Raw genomic sequence first — 22,903 nt, 5'->3', positions numbered from 1 at the left:
GCCAGACTTCCCCAGGCCCAGCTCTGGGCGTGCAAACCCCCTGATGATCATACCTAAGAGCCCAGAGGACAGAGGCTTCTCTCCAACCCATCATCCCCAAGAAGCTCCCACGGATGGTGAGATCCACTAAGAAACCTCTTGGCAGGAACACCTTGCACACATCCTGTACCACTTTCAGGTGCCCAAGGAAGGAACTCAGTATCTGACTCAGCCAAGGCTTTAAGAGAGGAAAGCCAGGAGTGAGAAGTGGAGGCTGTCGGAGTATTGATATGCTGCTTCACTACAGCAGTGGCTGCACCAGAGTACATCTGCTGCCTTCGAGGCACTTCCCTTGGGTGATGAGCTCCTGGCCAAACCACTTCACTGCTGCCCTCCCTGAGCCCTCAAGGACCTCAGTGTGTGGAGGCAGACAGCGAAGTTGGAGACCTGCCTACTACCCAGGGATGTGGGTCCTCTATTTTGGCTTCTGTACTCCAAACTCAGACTTAGATCATGTGCAGAGGACAGTTCTGGGAAAAGGCAAATATCCAATAAATCCTATCTGTCTCCCCCACTCCTAACCTCTGGCCCAACCAAGTTCCCATGGGCCTCCTTTGCTCTCCCAATGGGAGCAAAATAGGAACCAGGAAGGAAGAGGTAGGACTGTGCTACACAGAAATGAGACTGGGATGGCCTGAGGACCAGGGACTGGGGATCCAGAAGTGACTTCATATCAACATCCACTGTAGCCAAATGTGGATGGCAAGAGGAAGTGGCTGGAGCTGTGTCCCCTCTCTCCTTTGACATCTGTGGGGCAGCCTCCCCTCTGCCTGCAGGATTCTTCTTCCCAGCTCTCCACCCAAGCTGAGAGTGCTGGCTGGGTGGAGTCCTCAGTACTGACTGCTGCCACACATGAGTGACAGAGCACACAAAGGCCGGCAAAGCCGGCCAAGCTTGGAGAGCTCGTGGCGAATTCATATTCTTGTTTCTGGAACTGATTCACCGAATCAACACTCACTGAACACTCAGTGGAGGTAGCGAGAGAACTGAATTACTGGGCTTCCTGCAGCCCCTTCCAAACAGTGGAGGGAACACTTCAACACGGATGCAGAGGTGGGGGAGCCCCAGGGCCGGCTCAGTGCCACAGACTTGGGCCCTCTCGCCACCTGGAGGACTTGCTGGCAGCTCACCCACACCACTCCCTCTCTCACCAACCATGCTCTCTGCCCGTGCTTGGGAAGCTGTGAAACATCACAGTAGGTTGAGAGCGTGGAGGGATTTGGAAATGGAGTGTTCCCTGAACTGCTGTTTTCAATCAGCCCATTCACTCTTTGTAATTGCCCTCATGGAGGTATCATGAAGCCCATTTAACAGGCCAGGGAGTGGAAGCTCCAAGACACTGACTTAGAAGATCCAATCACCATTGTGAAATGTGTCACATGTTTTTTGTCCTTGATAGCCCTACCTTTCCAGGAGTTCCCACTGCAACTCCTCTTTTTCAGGCTCAGTGGCTTCCTCGCTCCACCAAATCACAATCAGAGGGAGAGTGGCTACTTGTGAATTTAACATAGTGAGTCCACCTCCTTCAGGGGCATTTCTATTGGAAGACTTCCAATCTAGAAAGGGAAGAGTCTTTCTCATTCCACATTCAAGGAACTTTGGGCATCACTGAGCTGGAAAGAGTTTCAAGAAAAGGGAGCTGGCAAGTTTGGCCCTACCTAAACAGGACTCAGAGAAGGAAGCAGTGTGGCTCCTGAGTGTGTATTTGTGTTGTGTGTGGACTCAGGATCCCACCCTCCTCCAAAGATAACATGAGAAAAGAAAAGCAGTGTGTGACCTTGAGCAAGTTACTTGATTTCTCTATTTCCTTAGTTGTAAAATAATTATATTTGGCTTGCTGTGAGGATTAGAGATCATTAAAGTAAAATTTCAACAGTCAATGAAAATTGTACTTGATGCAGAAAATGCACCACTCTCAAAAATCCCAGATGCTTCCTTTTGTGAAATGGGTAACCTAAGTCGATTCCTCCCTAAACAGGGCCACAAATGGTGGCAGCAGTCGAGTACTACAAGCAGAATTTGTTACCCAAACCAGTTTGAGGAATCCCAGGCACTGGCTACAGCCTTCCCTGGTCACAAGAAAACAAGAACCTCTTCAAACTCATCCTCCACCCCCGGCAGAAGTGAGGGATTAGACTGTAGCCCAAGTCATGTCACAGCTACTATATCCTCATTCTTGACTAGTAATCTCAAAGTCACAAATGGCATGATGTGATTTGGATCCAAATCTCACCCAGGAAAACCCCATGATTAAAATAGATAAGGTTGGAACTATCATTCAAATGGACAGAAAGGTACAAAGACCCTTAACTGGCTCTGAGAAGGGAAAAGGTTTTTCGCTCATAATGGCCAGAACTAAACAGATTGTCTAATAATCATCAGTGAGCTTTGAGCCTAGGAGGGCATGCTAACCCTGTGGGGTGGGTAAGACAGATATACTGACCAAAACCTCCTGGGCTAGTCAGAAGCGTGATTTAAGGTCTCCCATGAGGACTTCCTGTGGCTGTCCTTACGTAGGCGCCTCCTGGTTGCCTAGTGACAAAGGAGCCTGCAGTGGCTGCCTCTGAATGTGCAGAAGAGTGGGGGTGTGGCGCATTGGGAAGGCAATTCTTCACCTTGCAAAATAAGTTACACAGAATTCTCAAGAGTTGAAGAGGCAATTCTTCAAGCAGAGCTGAAAAGTTCCTTGTCTACTTCTACATTTGAGGGATGCAAGCTAGCTGTATCTCACATGGGGTTTCAGTTTTATTTGCTTGGTTTTTAAATTATCCTAGAGTCCCTTATTCTTTTATCATCATACCAAATAGCACTTATGTCTAGAAGCACTGTATCCTAAAGTAAAACTGTTCACAACCTTTCATCCCCAACCCTGAGCTGCAGATTTTTGTGAAAATCAGGTTCTGGGCCAGTTAAGTCTTGATAAAGTTGCAAATGGTCTCTTCATAACTGAACCCTCATCCCCCATCTGGCCACAGTCACAGTAGAACCAGGAACCCAATGGGCAGATTTCTCTCCTTACACAACTTCCGGGCACTCCAGGAAGAAGGGGAGTCCTGGCACCTACCTGCCAAGCTCTGCTCTACTTGCCGAACTTTGATCAGCACGAACAGGTCATTCTGGCTACAAGTTCTCCCAAATTCTCCCTACCTGTGTGTTTCTTTTTTAAAATAATTATTTATTTATTTATTTTGGCTGCACTGGGTCTCTGTTGCTGCACGTGGTCTTTCTCTAGTTGCGGTGAGTGGGGGCTACTCTTTGTTGCAGTGCACGGGCTTCTCATTGCAGTGGCTTCTCTTGTTGTGGAGCACGGGCTCTAGATGCATGGGCTTCAGTAGTTGCAGCACATGAGCTCAGTAGTTGTAGTTTGTGGGCTCTAGAGCGCAGGCTCAGTAGTTGCGGTGCACGGGCTTAGTTGCTCTGCAGCATGTGGGATCTTCCCAGACCAGGGATTGAACCCATGTCCCCTACACTGGCAGGCGGATTCTTAACCACTGCACTGCCAGGGAAGTCCCTCCCTACTTGTGGGTTTTTTGTTTTGCTTTGTTTTTATTTATTTTTGGCTGCGTTGGGTCTTCGCTGCTGTGTGCAGGCTTTCTCTAGTTGCGGAGAGTGGGGGCTACTCTTCGTTGTGGTGTGCGGGCTTCTCATTGCAGTGGCTTCTCTCGTTGTGGAGCACAGGCACTAGGTGCGTGGGCTTCAGTAGTTGTGGCATGTGGGCTCAATAGTTGTGGCTCGTGGGCTCTAGAGCGCAGGCTCAGTAGTTGTGGCACACAGGCTTTGTTGCTCCGCAGCATGTGGGATCTTCCCGAACCAGGGCTTGAACCCCTGTCCCCTGCACTGGCAGGCAGATTCTTAACTAGTGCGCCACCAGGGAAGTCCCCCTACTTGTGTTTTTAAGGCACACCAACTCCTCTGTGTAAGCCTCTCTTTTTATAATGAATTATTTTAATTATTCTTACTACTCAAAAGAAACTTCCACCACTGCCCAGCCAACCACTCAACCCCCAAGATGCTGAGCGTGGGGACAAGGGCAGAGCCCAATTCATATCATGGATTCTGGTCCTTGGGGTCGCACTTGATCATGACTTTCAACCCCAATCCCTTTTTGGATGTTTCAAAGGCCTCCAGAGCTTTCTCCAGAGGAAACCGATGGGTTACCAAGGGCTTTACATTCACAGACTTGGATGCAAGCATTGAAATCGCCATCGGCCACCTGGAAAAAATCACAAGCATCACACTCAACCTTCAGGACGAAAGAGGGAGGTCCCCAAAACTACCCAGCACAAGGTAAGTTTGGCCACATTTGTTTGTAGCTCTGTGGTTCTGCAAGGTCACTTCTACAGGCCAACAATGGGGAAAGGATCTTATGACTTATAATTCAGGAGTACAGAGTCTGTTCCCAAATGTGCCCTGTCTGTCTGCAATGTCTGCCATGAAGCCTAGAATTCCTTTGGCATGAAGGCATAAGGCATATGGAAGCCACTGTGAAAAGGCAGATAAGCCTCCAGTGGGGAAACCCAGGGTGATCCAATCATACCCTTTAGCAGCTTGGCTTGGCAGAGTTTATTGGAAAACTAGCACTCTGCTGAGGGAATGGTTACAGACTCTAAAGATGGGAGAAAGGGCCACTGGTGGGGAAGGTGGTCCTGGACAGAGTGCCCCAGCATGGGAGAGGATGGACCCACAGAACATGAGGTGGGATTTATCAAGACCCTCTCACTTCCCAGGGTGGGACCTGGGGATCTGGAGTGAGAACCAAGGAACTTGAGTTCTTGTGGTTGTCCTGTTTCTCTCCTTCTTCCCTTTAAAGGGGGAAAATGGAGATCTGGCCACTTAAAGAAATGGAAAAGAGAGGGCCTAGACAATGAGTGGCAGACACCCAAGAAGAGCATGTTTCAAAATCCCGCTCCCTCCCTCTTTCCCTACAGCCCTGTCAGCTCTGCCCTCCCATTCTTTAACCACAAGTGAATGCTCTATCTTTGGATCCTTATCATAACACACGGATGTCAGTGTGGCCAGGGAGTGCCCCACATGAATAAACAGGCAGAGACTCTTGGTCCCAGAGGCCACCTAGGGCCTTCCCTGGACTTGCTGGCCACTCGCCACCCTGGCTCACCCACAACATACTCACGTGTTGCAGTATCGAAACACACCCTTGATGTCCACCTCCCTGGTAGCTGCGTGCACTAGGGGCACACTGGTCATCTCAGAGCCCAGCCCCACAAGCACCAGCGTCCCACCAGATTGAGTGGCCTGAAGAAGAGGTAAGAACAAGAAAACCAAGAAGATGAGAAAATGCAGACCCCACTCACAGTAGCACTGTTGCCATACAAACAGGTAAGTATCCAAAAATTTCAGAGTATGACTCTTTCTATACTGCTGGACTCTTCAGCATGTTAACCAAACTCAACAGAGCAGCAGAGTAGACAATGTCTCCTTTAAAGATCCTGAAATAATACACTTACCAGTGGAGGCACAGTGGGAGCATCTTCTGCTGTCCACAACATCCCAGGAAACAGCAAAGGTTCTCCAGAGAGCAATGAGAATCTCCCCTACAACCATCGCTGACCCTTCAGCAGCCACTGAGCATCTTTCAAATGTTTACTAATTCAGGGGGCATCTCTGGTGGCACAGTGGTTAAGAATCTGCCTGCCAATGCAGGGGACACGGGTTCGAGCCCTGGTCCGGGAAGATCCCACATGCCGCGGAGCAACTAAGCCCGTGCGCCACAACTACTGAGCCTGTGATCTAGAGCCTGTGAGCCACAACTACTGAGCCCAAGTGCCACAACAACTGAAGCCCACGTGCCTAGAGCCCGTACTCCACAACAAGAGAAGCCACTGCAATGAGAAGCCCGCACACCGCAACGAAAAGTAGCCCCGTCTTACCGCAACGAGAGAGAAGCGCGCATGAGACAACAAAGACGCAACACAGCAAAAATAAAATAAATAAAATAAAATAAATAATAATTAAGAAAAAAAAAAAGCTTTACTAATTCAGTACCAGATGTTGGTGTCAGCCACTTCCTCCTCCAGAGTTCTCCCCACAAGACAGAGTTTCAAACCTCTAACGGACCACCTTCTTGGTTAAAAAAAAACAACTACCAAGCACTATACCAATGGGGAGGGCTATAGGACTTCTGTGGTTTAAAAACTGCCTTATATGTGCAGGCTGGCAAGTAGAAATTTTTGTTCCAGAGACATTCTCCCAATGGTATCAGTCATAATGGATTCATCAGTTTCCTCTTTGAGTGGGCAGAGAGCAAAATTTTCCCCAACAATCTCTACATAACTTCACATGAGTGCTAGGCCTGCTCCAGAGATTTTGGGGGGTCATTGTGCTCGATGATGTGAGGGACAGAAAAATGGGCAATTCATTCATGCTAAGTTTTCATTACAGTTAACAGCAGAAAGCACTTACTGGGACCATTCTAAGTGCTGAGCAATGGAGCAGTAAGACAGCAAATATCACAGCTTCTACCTCCGAGGGGAAGGATACACCCTGGAGAGAGGGCTGTAGTGTGGAGGTGACTCCCAGCATTTGTACTTTTGAGCTCTGGGACCCTAGACGGTGCTCTCTCAGCCATGGGTTCCTCATGTGTGAGAATAGGACGATGTCTCCCCCTCAGCAGGGCTCTTAGCAGTGACAGTCACAGTGGCTGGCACTAGGATGGGCTCAATGTTTGGCATGTTTTCTGTTTTTATTGAAGCACAGTCACTTACAAATCACCTGTGACATATAAACACTGTCAGTAAGGGGGAGGGTATCTCACAACTGAAAAACATTGCTGTCCTCATTGGAAAAGTGTTGGGGGAGGTGTTCAGAATCGTGAGGGAGCCACAGAATACACTAAGAAATTTTCCAGGAAAACTGTTGCCCATTCAGCACTTCCTCTCCACCTGGTGAGGAGGAAGAGGAACCTCTTCCAAACTGGTCATCCCAGGCTGTCAGGAGGCCAGTAGCTTATTGACCACAGGCAAAGGAAATCTCAGACCACTATTTTGTTGTTGTGACTTCCACACCAAGGAGATGACATCAATTCTACCCTAAGCATTTGCTATGTCTCCTCACGAACATTATCTAGACATCACATGGCAGAAAGGTGACTCTCAGGTATGTCCATAAGGTGCCTCTGCCTAACCTGCCCCTTGGCAGAGTGACCTGTAGCATTCTACAGCACCTGTCATGCATGATGCTCCACTCCCCACTCAGGACAGGCACTGACTTCAGGCTGGTGAAGGCCCTTGTGTCACATTTACCTCCACGCCCACCTCAGGTAGCCTGGCAACTGGGCCCCCACCATCAATAGTTGGAGATATCAACCTGTTCTCAGATGTTCTCCAGGCAGGGCACAAGAGGAAGGAAGGACTTATACTAGGAAGCCATGTCTTTTACTGCCTCTCTCTTGAGTGGGGGTCACTGACCTGCCGACATCTTGAAAACAGTAGACACACCTTACTGGTCAAGCCCTCAAGGCGTCTGGCACAAAGCCAGGCATGAGGCAGGAACCCAAGACCTGCCATGGGTTGAACATAGCTCCACTGATCACACACAGACCCATCGCCCTCTGGGTTTTGGTTTCTCTTTGCCCCTTCCCACATGGTGACCACTGACTGTCTCGGACAGTGGAGCAGAGAGCTGGTTGATTCCAGCTGGAACAAGGTTAGGGCAAAAGTGGCACCTGCTCCTGCCTCTCCCGCTGCTTCCTTGGCCCCCGGTGCCATATGCATCTTGGTAGGAGGAGGGGAAGGCAGCTCTGCCTGGGTGTGCCAGGCTTGAGGGCCGTGCCACACAGCTCGAGGGATCAGGTTTTCCCAGAATGTCTTGCACGGTGGACAGTGCCCTTGTGTGTGACTGGCTGTGACTCAGAAGGAAGGAAGAAGCATGTGCTGCTGTGGGAAAGCAGTTTGGGAGACAGGGCAGGAGTGCCCAGCAGTGGCAGCTACCGATGCTCTCCCCAGCCCAGCCCCTCCCACCCTAGCACTGGTTCCTTGTCCCCTCTATCCCTTCCTCTCCAGAGGAGCCAGATGGAGTAAGGAAAGCCCAGGCACTGGAGCAGTGCGCTCAAGGCGAGTCACTGGGCCGCTCTCCTTGTAAAATGTGGAAAACGAGAACTCATTTTCAGGGCTATTATACAGATTAGGCATCATGTTTATAAAGCACACAGCAGAGGACATGGCCCACGGTAGAGCTTGGAATCTAGTTCTTATTCTTTTCTTCCTTCTTTTCCTCATACTTTGATTTCTCAGTTTCACTCCTCCCTGCCCCTCCCCCTTCAACATCCCATAAATTACTGGTGGGTTGCTGAGGGGTAACTCAGGTATTGGCAGCTTATCTGTTCCTAATTCTGGGAAAGGACAGTAGTAGACAACTGTGACACTGAAATATCACCTCAGCTTTGTGACTAACTGAATTAACGACTGTTAGTTTGTATCAATGACTCAAAGACTACAGTTTTCCTCAATAAAGCAAGATAGGGATTTCCCACACTCAGCTAAGGCATACTTCCTTGTTCCTTCTGTTGATTTTTTTTTTTACCAAGAGCACTATTTTCATGACCACAGATGTGATCATAACAGCAATCCCATCCTAAAGGTATGGGTCACTTAACATCTGTCAAGGCCCATGTATATCTGTTACCTAGTTCGAAGTTCACAATAACCCAATGAAGGTGCTAGGGAAATGTCACTACCTCCACAAGAGATATAAGAAAGCAGTTAACAAGGAACTACCTGGTGGGGGGAGGGGTGGTCAACATAGCAAATCAGTGGAGAAGCTTGATCCTAGGAATCCTACTTGGTTCACTACCCTGCGCTGATTCCCTGAAGCTGCCTACCAGCTTAGCTACCCTTATTCCACTCACGTATATGCCCGCCTGGATGGAGGTCTCCACCCCTGTGCACTCGATGGTAACTTCTGGCTTGCACCCCAGCAGGCCTTCCACTTTATTGGCAATTTCCTGCGGGCTCTCGTTGGAGATCTGGAGGAGGAAATCAGCTCCAACTTCCTTGGCTTTAGACAACCGAGAGGCTGACAGATCTAAAGTTGAACAAAAGTTTCTTTCAAACTGAGAAACTGGATGGTGGATTAGGGAGAAAAAATGAAGGTGCAGATTCCAGTGGCAAGGAAGCTCTGGTGTAGCGATGGTGTCGCTGAGCCCAACACACACACTCTCTAAACACACCCTCACACATAATCTCTTAGATAACTTCTCAAACATCCACATCCTTCTACATCCCCATACACCCCCATACATACCACACAGCTCTACACAGCTACACACATACTCTCTCACCTTCTCACACAAAACACGCAATGACACCCTTCTGCATCCCCACTCCCCTCATATATCCCCAACACCCCATACGCCACACAACTCTACATGCTCACTCACACACTCTCACATATAACCTCTCCTCATACATACAAACACTCTCAGATACATTATACACACACACATTCTCTCTCACAGATACCTTCTCCACACACACACACCCTTCTATACCCCACACGCTTCCATCATACCATGCTGCTCCACACACACATACCCACATGTCCTGTCAGAGAACCTCTCCTCACACACACATGAGTGTCTCATACCACATACCTCACACATAAACATCCTCTTATAAACACATCACATACCCCACTAACACCACATCACACACACACACGCACACACCCCCTCTGAGCTTGGTCAAACAACCCAAGGGCTGAAACTCTTCTTAGGACCAAGTGGGCAGTATAAGCATCTGAGGTCCACACATAAAGCACCAGGTCCTCTTCTCTGAAGCAGCCACCCTCTCCCAGGAGCTTCAAAAGAGTCTCCTCCTCAGCCCTGACTTGGTCATCTCCTGGGTGGGCTTTTCAACCCTGGAACCCAGAAGAAAAGAGCAGGAGCCTCGTTAGAAACCCACTACTCCAGGAAGGGAACAGGTCTCATGTCCCTGCTCCAAAACTGTAGGCCCAGCTGCTTCCATCCCAAGGAGTCTTAAAAAGAGGAAAACCTTACCAGTCACCACCACTTGAGATGCACCCATTGCTTTGGCCACGAGCAAACTGACCAGTCCAATTGGCCCTAAATAAAGCAAGAAATAGGAGACATTTGTGAAATATCAAACACCAGCTCTCCCCCTTGTCTAGGCCATGGACAGGAACTGTATCTTTTGAGTACCTCTAGCATCTATCCCAGTGCCTAACATATAGTGAGACCTTAACAACTGTTTGTTGAATGCATGAGTAAATGAGTGCATGAGGGATTGTCCTCTACCTGGAATCTGCTCCCAGTGCTGGGCTCCTGTTCTCTCTTTGACCCCCTACCTTCTTAGAACCCAACATGCCTCCCCAAGGTGAGACGTGTCCTTTCAGGTGCCCTCTGAGGACCACCTTGGAGGGTGTCCTAGGTTGACCCAGCTGCTCAGGCAGCTCCAGGATGTCCAGGTGCCTGAGAATCAGCCCAAAGACCACCTGCTTCCCCACTTTATAGGCACACTAGATGGTTTTAACGCAAAAACCAGACCACAAATAAGGCTATGCAGAATATCTTTGAGGACTTGCTTTTCGGACACTCCCCTTGAGAATAATTTAGTGAGTTCGCCCAGAAAGCAAAACACTGAGAAATACCTGAAATAACCAACAAAGGGGTGATTAGTTAAGTAAACTACAGAAGGATACTAAACAGCTATTAAAAATTATGTGTCTAACTCTTTTATCTAATGACATAGAAAAATGTTCACAGTATATTAATTTTTTAAAAGAGTAGGTAAAATGAAGCATATTCAGGATGATCTCATGAATTAAACAAACAAAACCAAAAACCAAACTGAAATATTCTACACCAAAATGTTAACAGTGGTTCTCTCAGGCTGATGAGTGTGTGTGCACATGTGTGCAGGTGTGGTATGTATGTGGTATGTATGATTTAACTTCTTTTTCTATGGCAAAAAAGTATTACTTATGCAGAGTTTTTAAAAAAAAATCTGTCATGTGAATCCTACAGTCTGCTGGCTCATTGAGGCAAATCTTCTACACCCATCACCCTGCTTAGGAAGCCCTGTAGTCACTTATTTGGCCCTGCCAAAGAAAATCAGTCACAAAGTGTATGAGGATTAACTCAAAATGGATTAATGACTTGAATATAAGACCTGAAACCATAAAACTCCTAGAAGAAAACATAGGCAGTAAGCTCCTTGACATCAGTCTTGAGTTTTTGGATTTGACACCAAAAGCAAAGGCAACAAAAGCAAAAATAAACAAGTGGGACTGTATCAAACTAAAAAGCTTCTGCACAGCAAAGGAAACATCAACAAAATGAAAAAGGCAACACGTTGAGTAGGAGAAAAATATTTGCAAATCATATATTTGATATGGGTTAATATCCAAAATATATATAAGAACTTGCACAACTCAATAGCAAAAAGCAATCTGATTGAAAAATGAGCAGAGGATATGACTAGACATTTTTCCAAAGAATACATACAGATTGCCAAAATAAACATGAAAGGATGCTTGACACCACTAATCAGAGAAATGTAAATCAATACCACAAAGAGATATCACTGTACACCTGTTAGCATGGCTATTATCAAAAAGACAACAAGTAACAATTATTGGTGAGGGTGCAGAGAAAAGGAAACCCCTATGCACTGTTGGTGGGAATGTAAATTGGTACAGACACTACAGAAAACAGTGTGGAGCTTCCTCAAAAATGATCCAGCAATTCTACTTCTACTCAGAAGTGGAATTTTATCCAAAGAAAATAAAAACTTACTCAAAATGTTATCTCCACCCCCATATTCACTGCAGCATTATTTACAATAGCCCAGACATGGAAGCCACCTAAGTGTTCACCAATGGATGAATAGGCAGAGAAAATGTGGTGTGTTTGTGTGTGTGTGTGTGTGTACAAAATATTCCATAGATATGAAGCTGAGCTCATAGATATGGAGAATAGATTGATTGCCAGAGGTGGTGGTGGCAGCAGTGAAATGGATGAAGAGGGTCAAAAGGTACAAACTTCCAGTTATAAAATAAATAAGTCCTGGTTATCTAATGTACAGCATGGTGATTATAGTTAATACTGTATTGCATATATGAAAGTTGCTAAGAGAATAGATCTTAAAAGTTCTTATCATAAGAAAAAAAAATTTATAACTGTGTGATGACATGTTAACTAGACTTACTGTGGTGATCATTTTACAATATATACAAATATCAAATCATTATGTTGTACACCTGAAACTAATATAATGTTATATGTCAGTTATACCTCCATAAAAAAATAAAAGTGTATGAGGAATACAAGATCACACCCACAAGGAGTGAAGCATGTTGTTTGGGTCACCAGAAGCAGTTAGAAGCCTAGATGGTTCAGTCTGAGGCTGCTAGGCTTGTTCAAGCAACTGGAAGCAGGGGAGGAAGAAGGCAGCTAGCTGCAAGCCAATGTGGGCAGAGTGCTGACTCACAGTGGGCTGGACCCCACTCCTTCTGCTGGTCATAAGCATGGGCCGCCTCATTCTGGAAGGACCAGGAGACCAGTTCTCTAGGATGATTTGAAAGTTCCAAAAGTTGCCCTTCCCTTTACTACCAAAAATATCTCCCTAGTTTCCTGTCAAGGGTTGAAAAATAATCCCAAATTGTATTCTTTAAGTGAACAAAAGGGTTATGTTGCCTAGGAAATAACATTGGTTACTACCATGCCTGCAGATATTTATCTAGCAAAGTGCGTGTCATTGAAGGAATGGGACACTGTGATCCTCCCTAACCCGGAAAGATTCTAGGACCAATTTCATCCCTTGGAGGGGGAATGAAATGGGCAGAGGGATCCCCACATTCCCCTTTAATGAACTCATCTGTTTCTTACCAGCTCCGCACACAAAAACCTTGTGCCCCAGGGTGACTCCAGCTCGCCGGCAGGCATGGATCCCCACAGACAGTGGCTCAATCAGGGCCCCTTCCTCAAAGGTGACATTGTCAGGAAGTCTAAGGAGTCATTCAACACACTTAGTTAGTCCCTCCGGGTTAACAGCAATAACAATAGCTAATATTTATTGAGCTTTAATTTATGTGCTGGGCAATGTGCTAAGCAATTTACATACATTCACTCATGTAAATCCTCAGAATAGTTCTGTGGTAGATATTATTATTCCCATTTTACAGATGAGGAAACCAAGCCTTGGAGGATTAAATGACTTGCTCCAAAAATTCAAAACCAGTGAGTACTGAGAGGCTTAAAGGGTTTGAACTGGAAGCCAGATATGTCTGATTCCAGAGCCCATATCATACTGCTCCCCTCTGAAAATGCTATCCAAGATAAAGTGTGGTGTGGCTGTCATTCATAGATGAAAAGTTCATTCACAAGGGTTTAACTTAACACCATTCCAGCACTTCATCTGCTTCTCAAATTTATAACCTTTCTGGTTTCGTTTAAGCAAACTATCCAGACTATCAGCAGCTTTGCGAAACAGTGATTAGAAGCTGACTTCACTCTGTACATTGTCTCCCATATTACACACTTCAGAAGAACCACATCTGATAGCAGCAGCTGCCTGGCTGTCCCTGGATTGGTTAAGCAGATTAAGTGCTGTGTTACCTTTGCCACTGGGTTCTTGATTTTCACTTCCCTGTCCACTGGCACCTTGACCCTCTTAACCATCCCACTGATGAAGACAGCAAATATTTGCATAATGCTTTACAGATTTAGAGAGCTTTCTCCTCCATGTCTCATTTAATCCTCACCATGAACTTGTCAGGCAGTAAGGGCAGGCTTTGTTGGTGGTGGTGGTGTTTTTTTTTGGCCATAAGGCTTGCAGAATCGTCGCTCCCAGACCAGGGATTGAACCCAGGCCCTTGGCAGTGAAAGCCCAGAGTCCTAACCACTGGACTACCAGGGAATTCACGGACAGGCTTTGTTTTAAACTTTATTCTACAGAAGCAGAACTGAAGCTGAAGACATTGAGAGACCTGCCCAAGGTTACAAGGCTAGTGAGCAGAAGAGCAAGACTTAAACCCAGATCTCCTGATTCCATATCCTCTGCCTGTCCCGCATCGGCTGCCTCTCAGTACAAGCAGCTCCGTAGTTAATATCTAACTTCTGCTAGCTCCCCACTGCCCAGTATTTATTCAGCACATCCACAACCTCCACACGCAAGAACGTGAAAACCCTCAAGTTCCAAAAAGAGAAAAAAGTGGCAGCCAAACCATGTGCTGATCCCCATGATCCTTCTGTTCCTGATCCTCCACAGAATAAATAACAAGGCCTGCATTCGGCCTGACTGGTGCCCACCACCCCTTTTATCTCCCCTCCCCTCTGCTTCTCTCATATCATTTCCCACATGCCAATCCACTCTCTTGCTCTGACTGTCATCATCCCTTCTACCCACCAAACCTACCCCATCAATTCCAAATAAGGGGGAAGAGTTTGAAGTGAAATAATGAAGATTCCCAAACTCTCTCAAGGACCCTCAGTCACACACACTCTCTCCAACAGTCCTGCCTCTTCACATTTGGGCCTCCCCCAAAGCTGGTGCTGGGGCTAAACAGAGGGTGGCCTGTGGTCAGGAACTGTGTGCTCCTCTCATCTTCTGCTCTGACTTCCCTTTGGAATAAGAATACCAGGGAGAAATGGGATTGGGGATGGTGATGAGAGAGGATTGTTACGTGGGAGATTATTCCACTGATTAGGCAGATGCTGCCTTATCACACATGCAGCCATTGCCAGAGTCCTGGGGTCCAGCCCTTTTGCCACTGACCTGGGGAGAGTTACTGGGTCCTCCTTCCCCAACCTTGTTCAGTGGAGGTTGAGGGAAAGGGGATGAGTTTCTTCCCGGCCCTAATTGTTCATGATTTTATAAACACCAGAAAATGACAAAGCAACTTGGTGGTTTTCACAATGGGATCCAGGAAATAGGAAAAAGGGTTAAAGAATGATCAAGGGCTTCCCTGGTGGCGCAGTGGTTGAGAGTCCGCCTGCCGATGCAGGGGACATGGGTTCGTGCCCCGGTCCGGGAAGATCCCACATGTCATGAAGCGGCTGGGCCTGTGAGCCATGGCCGCTGAGCCTGTGCGTCCGGAGCCTGTGCTCTGCAACGGGAGAGGCCGCAACAGTGAGAGGCCTGCGTACCGCAAAAAAAAAAAAAAAAAAAAAAAAAAAAAAAAAAAAAAAAAGAATGATCAAGAAGCCAAGGGGGAAGCAGGAAGACAGAAAGAAAATAAGGTGGGTCGGAAAATAAAGAAGGTGTGGCAGTGTACAAATCTGCACAAAGAGAAACCAGAGAGAAGGGTGTAGATCCAGGGCTGGGCTGAGGACATAGATACAAAGTACCCCAGGAGAAGAGGAAAGGTAGGGGTTGCATGTCCCCTAGAGGCCCTCCACAGCCCTCCCCTTGCCATTGCCAACCAGAACACTTCCTCCCACACCATTCCCTGCAAACCACTTGCACCCCCACCCCCCGACCCCGATTCCCAGTGCAAGCCTCCTTTTCAGGCCTATCCCTGTAACATCCACCAGATACAAGGCCATAGCTATGACACATCATGGCACTGTTTACTGAGCTCCTCTTCAGTGCCAGGCCTCGTGCTGAGTACTCGATATGCTTTTCCCACTGAATCCCATCACTAATTCTATGCATTTCATCATGGCGATGCTATTATTTCCATTGCACAGGAGACTGAGGTTACAAAGTTTAAGTATCTTGCTCAAGGTCACACAGCTGGCAAATGGGAAAGACCAGTGGTTAGTCTCAAGCTTTACCGCCATGCTCTTCTGCCTTCCACGAAACACCTGTTTGCCACTTTGACTTGGAAAGGACCCAGAAAAAGTGGGAAGATTCAAGAACCACTTGCTCAAAGGTGGACTCTGCGCAGGTAAACTGCTCTCTCCTAGAGTGCTGACTTAAACTCATCACGAGGTCCCTGGCCTGTGACTCCTCTCAAGGCTTCCAGTAGACACTAGAAAACTCAGATCTGTCAGACCGCCCCTGTGACTGGCACCTGGACTTCAAAAGACAAGCCCCATCCTAGCCAAAAGAGTGACTGCCGGGGCCAGGCTGGGGTAGGAGGAAAATGTGCCTGGTCGGTTCAGAAGGAAAGCAGCATCCCAGAGCTCCATGGGCTGGGGCCCATGCAGAAGGTATAGCCCTCTGCTTCTGCCAGACACAACTTCCCCAAATCACTTTGAGAGTTGAGGTAGGGTACTGAGCACAGGGCAGGAGCTTGAGAATCACAGCCACCCCAGCTTGACTCCTGGTTCTGTTCTGTGTTCAAGCCAATTAGCCAGTTAGCCTTCTCCTGCCTCTGCTGACTCTCACACAATACTGCAATACTGGTGCCCACCTCGCCATTACAGTTATGAAAGTTAAATAAGGCATGCAAAGCACTTATTAGCACAAGGCCAGGCACGTAATAACAATAATTGTGGGGACATCCCTGGTGGCACAGTGGTTAGGAATCCATCTGCCAATGCAGGGGACAAGGGTTCGAGCCCTGGTCCGGGAAGATCCCACATGCCGCAGAACAACTAAGCCCGTGCGCCACAACTACTGAGCCTGTGTGCCACAACTACTGAAGCCCATGCGCCTAGAGCCAGTGCTCCACAACAGGAGAAGCCACCACAATGAGAAGCCCATGCACTGCAACGAAGAGTGGTTCCCGCTCAACACAACTAGAGAAAGCCCACGCACAGCAACAAAGACCCAACGCAACCAAAAATAAATAAAAAAACAAACAATAATTGTGACTTTATGTGCATTTCCTTATTCAAGAGATTAAAGGAGACTGAAGCAGGGCTTCCCTGGTGGCACAGTGGTTGAGAGTCCACCTGCCGATGCAGGGGACACAGGTTCATGCCCCAGTCCAGGAAGATCCCACATGCCGCGGAGTGGCTGGGCCCGTGAGCCATGGCCGCTGAGCCTGTGCTCTGCAACGGGAGAGGCCACAACATTGAGAGGCCCGCATACCGCAAAAAAAAAAAAAGAGACTGAAGCAGAAGAAGGTTAAGTCATTTCCTCAAAGTCACTCACTAGGAGGCAGTGGATCCAGGGTCCCAAAGCTCAAATTGCCCTGGCTCCACACCACAGTAAATCCTAGTTGTTGCCAAGGTTTCTACTGTTACAAGATCTCTTTCTCATCGCTGCAGTGGAAACCAATAATGGAGGACAACTACAATAAATTATCTCCAAGATGGCTGGAGAGGAGTGAGTGATTTCAGCAATGGTTTTCTATTATGGCTCTATGTGAGGGAAAGTTAGAGTGAAAGACTAAAAAGCAAGCACTGTGAGTCAGTCTTAGCCGTAGTCAGGCTACCCTCCCTCAATGCCTCCAAGAAGGGCAGGCCTGCCAAGGGATGCCTCATGTCTAGAATTATGAGCTAAATAGAATGAAGAAATCACTATAGGAAACTAGAAGAAAGAGCACCAAACAAACATTGGAGAAGAGGTCCCAGGTGGCACAGCTGGGCCATGGGCACTAACTTGTAGCAGTAGTTAGCATTGTGCTTGTAGAACCGGCAGAGGTTCCCGTCATCAGGGGGCGTGGCACAGAAGAAAATGGTTGGTGACAGATTGTATCGGCCAATCTTGCAGAATTCATCAGCTTCTCGGGGAGCACCAGGCTCGATGGCAACACGATCACCTGGGGGGAAAAAAACACACAGGCAGGGGCAGAGATGCTGTGAAGAGACACGTGCTCATGGACAGATGCCAGCAGGGGAATCTGGCCGAATGAGCCTCCCTCCCCACTGGGGACCCAGGGTACGCCAGGCAAGCCCAGCTCATTAGTGCCTGCAAAGGAAATACCAAATGCAGCACATACACTCTGGAAGAAAATGACCAGTCCGCCTCTTCACAGGCTAGTTTGGCCTGCCTGCTCTTTTATTGGCTCATGGAGCAAGCCAACTTGCCCCTCCAGCTCCACAGCCACCTCCCAGCTTGGGAAACACACAACCAGTCCCATCAAGCCAGGTTTAGTTCCCATTTCAAACTGCTGTGAAAGAGGTGGCTAGTGTGTGGAATTTGCAGGCATTTTTTGCTTCACCTGTTTTGATAATATGCTGAAGGGAGTCATAATGATGGCATGTTTTATGTTCAGTCTCCTAGACAATAACTGATTCCTGGTTAGCAGAACCACTAAGGCAAATGACCCACAGAGGCCTCAGACTCGGGTACAGCAGAGTAACTTTCAGGCTTGTGAATGGCCAGCTCTATTGTACTTCTATTCTGTGTCTCACTATGCCCACTTGGAAACCCAGCTTTAGAATTGGCTCTTGCATCTTCTTAGTATGAAAATTTTCAAATGTACAGCAAAGTTGAAAGAACTGTATGGTGAGCACACAGATGTTCTCAACTTGGTTTCTTCAATTAACATTTAGCTACAAATTAATCTGAAACTTAACCTTCAAGGTAACTGGGACAATATGCTTGTAGAAGTGTTTGCTCCCCTTTGCTTTTATCATCAGTGTACCTCCTTAATCCCCTTCTAGCCTGATTCACTTATCTTGTTATGAGAATAGTGTGTAACTTTGTGGCTGGAGACTTGCAAAGAATGAAGATAACGAGAAATTTTATTCTCAAAATAGTGACATATTACCTGCAACCACAGATTCAATATCAGCCCTGAGAATAAAGATCCTTGGTACTTAAAAAAAAAAAAATTAACTACATTCACTTTATCACATATCCATCCCATCTATCCATCTCTCTTCCATCCGTCAATTCATCTTCTTTTCTAATGCATTTCAAAGTAGGTTGCACACATGGGTACACATCACTCAGCTTCCTATCATTATACTTCAGCTTGCATATCATTAGACTTCAGAACTTGTTTATGGTTCCTTATTAAGGTAAAGTTTAGATGCTGACAAAATGCACAAATATTAAGTAGATCATTAGATGAAGCTGATAAAGGCATTCACTTGTGTAATGTAAACTCCCATCAAGACAAAGAACATTAACACTACCTCAGAAATTTCATTCCTTCAAGTCCCTTCCCAGCCAATCCCCACCCCACCCCCAGAGGGCGTACTAACAGAGTTAGGGCCCACCTGTGCCTGAGGACTGTGTTAGGAGCCTGAGAAGAACCTGTGAGAGGTCTGCCCTTCACCAAGCAGAGACATGTTAAGCTATTTTTATAAGTCTTTTGTGTTCAAAGGACTTACTGGATAGTGTAGTCCTGGTATGTAGTAAGTACACATTAAAAGTACCAGTAGTGATGGTGATTGTAGTAGTAGTAACATATAGTAGCATTAATAACAATCTTTATTGAATTTATCATTGTTATAATTATCTGAGGTGGTACTATCACAGAGGAAATTCAAACAATAAGATAAAAAGGCAGGAGGATGTGACCAAGATGGCAGAGTAAAAAGAACCTAAGCTCACCTTCTCCCATAGGCACACCAAAATTACATTTACAGAGTAACTATCAATGAGAACTAGCAGAAAAGATTTTCCACAACTAAAGATATGAAGAAGGAACTACAACAGATGGGTATGAGGGGCAGAGATACAGTATAGTCAAGACCCACACCTCTGGGTAGGCAACCCACAAACAGGAGAATAATTACAAATGCAGAGGTTCTCCTCCAAGAGAATCCAAGGTCAGAGCCCCACATCGGGCTCCCCAGCCCAGGGGTCCTACACTGGGAAGACGAATCCCCAAAACATCTACTTTGAAGGCCAACAAGACTTTTGTACAAGACAGCCAGAGGGGGCTGTAGGAAACAGAGACTTCACTATTAAAGGGCACTCACAAAATCTCACACACTGAGACCCAGCACAGAAGCAGTAATTTTTTTTTTTTTTTTTTTTTTTGTGGTACGCTGGCCTCTCACTGCTGTGGCCTCTCCCATTGTGGAGCACAGGCTCCGGATGCGCAGGCTCAGCAGCCATGGCGCATGGGCACAGCTGCTCCGCGGCATGTGGGATCTTCCCGGACCGGGGCACGAACCCATGTCCCCTGCATCGGCAGGCGGACTCTCAACCACTGCGCCACCAGGGAAGCCCAGAGGCAGTAACCACTTGCTAATCTTGGAGAGCTTCCCAGAGAGGCAGGAGGTAAATGGGACTCCTTCTGGGAACATAGATGGTGGCAGCAGCAATTTGGGGGAGCCTGTTCTACCACAAGAACACTGGTGCTAACAAGTGCCATTTTGGAGTTCTCCCTCTTGCCTATTAGTGCAAAGGGCTTACGTGCCCACCAACCAGTCAGAACCAGTCCCCGGACCCCACAGGCTGCACAGCCAGCCATGCCAGGACTCAGCCTCAGCTACCAGTGGCTGGCAGCCTCGGCACAAAGCAGGGCATGGCCGCCAACTAGGCCAGGAACCAGACCCACCAACCCACAGTAGTCAGCATGCCACAACAGAAGGCCCCATGCTGCCCACATAGGTGACACCCCTCTGGTGACCAGAGGGAGCGTGCTGCTGGCCCCACAGTATATCTCCTACATCAGTCTAATTCTCTAAGATTGGGAAATGAAACTGATCTAACTAATGTATAGGAATAAAAACAGAATTGGGCAAAATGAAGCGGTAGAAGATTATGTTCTAAACAAAAGAACAAGATAAAACCTCAGAAGAACTAAGTGAAGTGGAGATAAGCATCTACCCAATAAAGAGTTAGTTCAAGGTAATGATCATAAAGTTGCTCAATGAACTTGGGAGACGAATGGATGAACACAGTGAGAAGTTTAATGAAGAGTTAGAAAATATAAAGAAGAACCAAACAGAGCTGAAGAATACAATAACTGAAATTAAAAATAAATACACTAGGGACTCTGGTGGGGCTAATGGCGGACTCTGGGAGGGCTCACGCCAAGGAGTACTTTCCAGAACTTCTGCTGCCAGTGTCCTTGTCCCCGCAGTGAGCCACAGCCGCCCCCTGCCTCTGCAGGAGACTCTCCAACACTAGCAGGGTAATATGGAAAATCAAAAACTGCGCTGTACCCCTACAATCTTCCCTTGAGCTCCCTCCCAAATTTCCTTATAATAGTTTTAGAAGATTTGCCTTTCTGAATAAAGTTATTTACTACTCCATCTGACTTTTATTTTCATGTAGGATACGAGGTGGAAGTATACATCACTGAGTTGGGACTTTTCTTATTTTTAATATAAGAATCGAATGCTATAAACTTCCCCCAGACACTACTTTAGTCACATCCCACAACTGTCATTGTTTTTTTTATTACCTTTAATTTCAAAAAAATTTCTTTTAGTTTACTTAGTGACTTCTTCTTAGACGTGGTTTATTTAGATGAGTGTCATTTAACTTCCACATATTTGGGAGTTTTCCAGATATCCTTCTGTTATTGATTTCTAGTTTAATTCCATTATGATCAGAAAATGTATTTTGTATGACTTAAATTCTTCTAAATTTGTTGAGGTTTTATTTCCCAAAACATGTTCTATCATGGTGAATGTTCTACGTGTACTTGAAAAAAAATGTGCATTCTGTTGCTTTTAGGTGGTATGTTCTAAAAATGGCAATTAGGTCAAGTTGACTTTAGTATTATTCAGGTGTTCCGTATCCTTTCTGATTTTTCCATCTTCCTGTTTTATCAGTTTTTTTAGAGAGGAATACTGAAGTCTCCAACTATAAATATAGACGTGTCTATTTCTCCTTTCATTCTGTAAGTCTTTCCTTGGTATATTTTGAAGTTTTACTGTTAGGTACATCAATATAGAATTATTATGTCTTTCTGGTGAATTTTTGTAATACTTCTCTTTATCCCTTGTAATATTCTTTGCTCTGAATTACAAGTTTTATGATATTAATATAGTCACTGGCTTTCTCTTGAGTAGTGTGTGCATGCTAACGTTTTATATATTTTTATTTGTAATCTATTTAAATATTTATATTTTAAAAGGGGTTCCCTATAGACAACATTTTTTAATATGATCTGACAATGTTGAAACAGAGCAGGACCCTACTATGGTCCTTCTCCCCATGTCCTCAGCCTGCCTTTTGTCTGTGGAAAAACTTCAGCCAAAGAATAAGTTTAATGAGAGAAGTGAGAAAATGCAGAAACAAAGGAAAACAGTCAAGGGAGAACAAATAATAATAATTTAGTCATTAAGCATACTCAAGGAACTTTAGTTCCTTCTCAAGGGCTATAGGTAATATTCTGAGCCATATCCTGTGAGCTGTCTTATAGATACTGAAACCCCCTTCCAGGTGGAAAGTATTAACTACATGACGACCAGACTGAAGCCATGACATAAGCTGCCACAACTCCGAGAACTGGCTTCAAGGAAATGGGAACAAACCGACCCTGGAACTGAAGCCTAAATGTACTTAAATCAAGATGACCCTGATCAGACCACCGCCTGATTAGTTTCAAGATGACTGTCAGAGCCGACTGTGTTGTTTTTGCATGTAGCCCCCTCCCTCTGTCTATAAAAGCTGTAGCCAACTGATTGTCAGAGGGAGGAGTCGGCCTTTGGACAGGCGTCCGCTCTCCCCCCCCTCCCTGCACCTTGGTTGCCTGCATCCAAAATAAAGCAAGCTTTCCTTTCCACCTAAAACAAAACAAAACAAAAAAACACTAGAAGTAATCAACAGATTAGATGATACAGAGGAATGGATCAGTGAGCTGGAAGACAGAGTAGTAGAAGAAAAAAAAATTCTTTAAAACAAGGATAGTTTGGGACTTTCCAGGTGGCACAGTGGTTAAGAATCTGCCTGCCAATGCAGGGGACACAGGTTCGAGCCCTGGTCCGGGAAGATCCCACATGCTGTGGAGCAACAAAGCCCATGCGCCACAGCTACTGAGCCTGCGCTCTAGAGCCCACGAGCCACAACTACTGAGCCTGCATGCCTAGAGCCCGTGCTCCGCGACAAGAGAAACCACTGCAGTGAGAAGCCCACGCACC

General features: G+C 46.4%; 1 protein-coding gene across 2 annotated transcripts in view; it reads right to left on the bottom strand.

Moving 5' to 3' along the window:
- Positions 1-3,964: 3,964 nt before the first annotated feature.
- The window catches only part of SORD (sorbitol dehydrogenase), a 35,466-nt gene continuing 16,527 nt past the window's right edge, over positions 3,965-22,903 (bottom strand). For both annotated transcript variants that reach the window (XM_065871347.1, XM_065871348.1), the window contains 6 exons: positions 17,508-17,667; positions 12,902-13,020; positions 10,052-10,117; positions 8,903-9,078; positions 5,171-5,292; positions 3,965-4,252 (listed from right to left, as the gene is read on the bottom strand). In XM_065871347.1, the coding sequence (XP_065727419.1) occupies positions 4,087-4,252; positions 5,171-5,292; positions 8,903-9,078; positions 10,052-10,117; positions 12,902-13,020; positions 17,508-17,667 (809 nt within the window). In that variant the 3' untranslated portion in view covers positions 3,965-4,086. The remainder of the gene's footprint in view (positions 4,253-5,170; positions 5,293-8,902; positions 9,079-10,051; positions 10,118-12,901; positions 13,021-17,507; positions 17,668-22,903) is intronic.

The sequence above is a fragment of the Phocoena phocoena genome, chromosome 2 (genome assembly GCF_963924675.1).
Source record: "Phocoena phocoena chromosome 2, mPhoPho1.1, whole genome shotgun sequence".
NCBI classification, from domain to species: Eukaryota; Metazoa; Chordata; class Mammalia; order Artiodactyla; family Phocoenidae; genus Phocoena; species Phocoena phocoena.
This window is presented reverse-complemented; position numbering and strand designations above follow the sequence as displayed.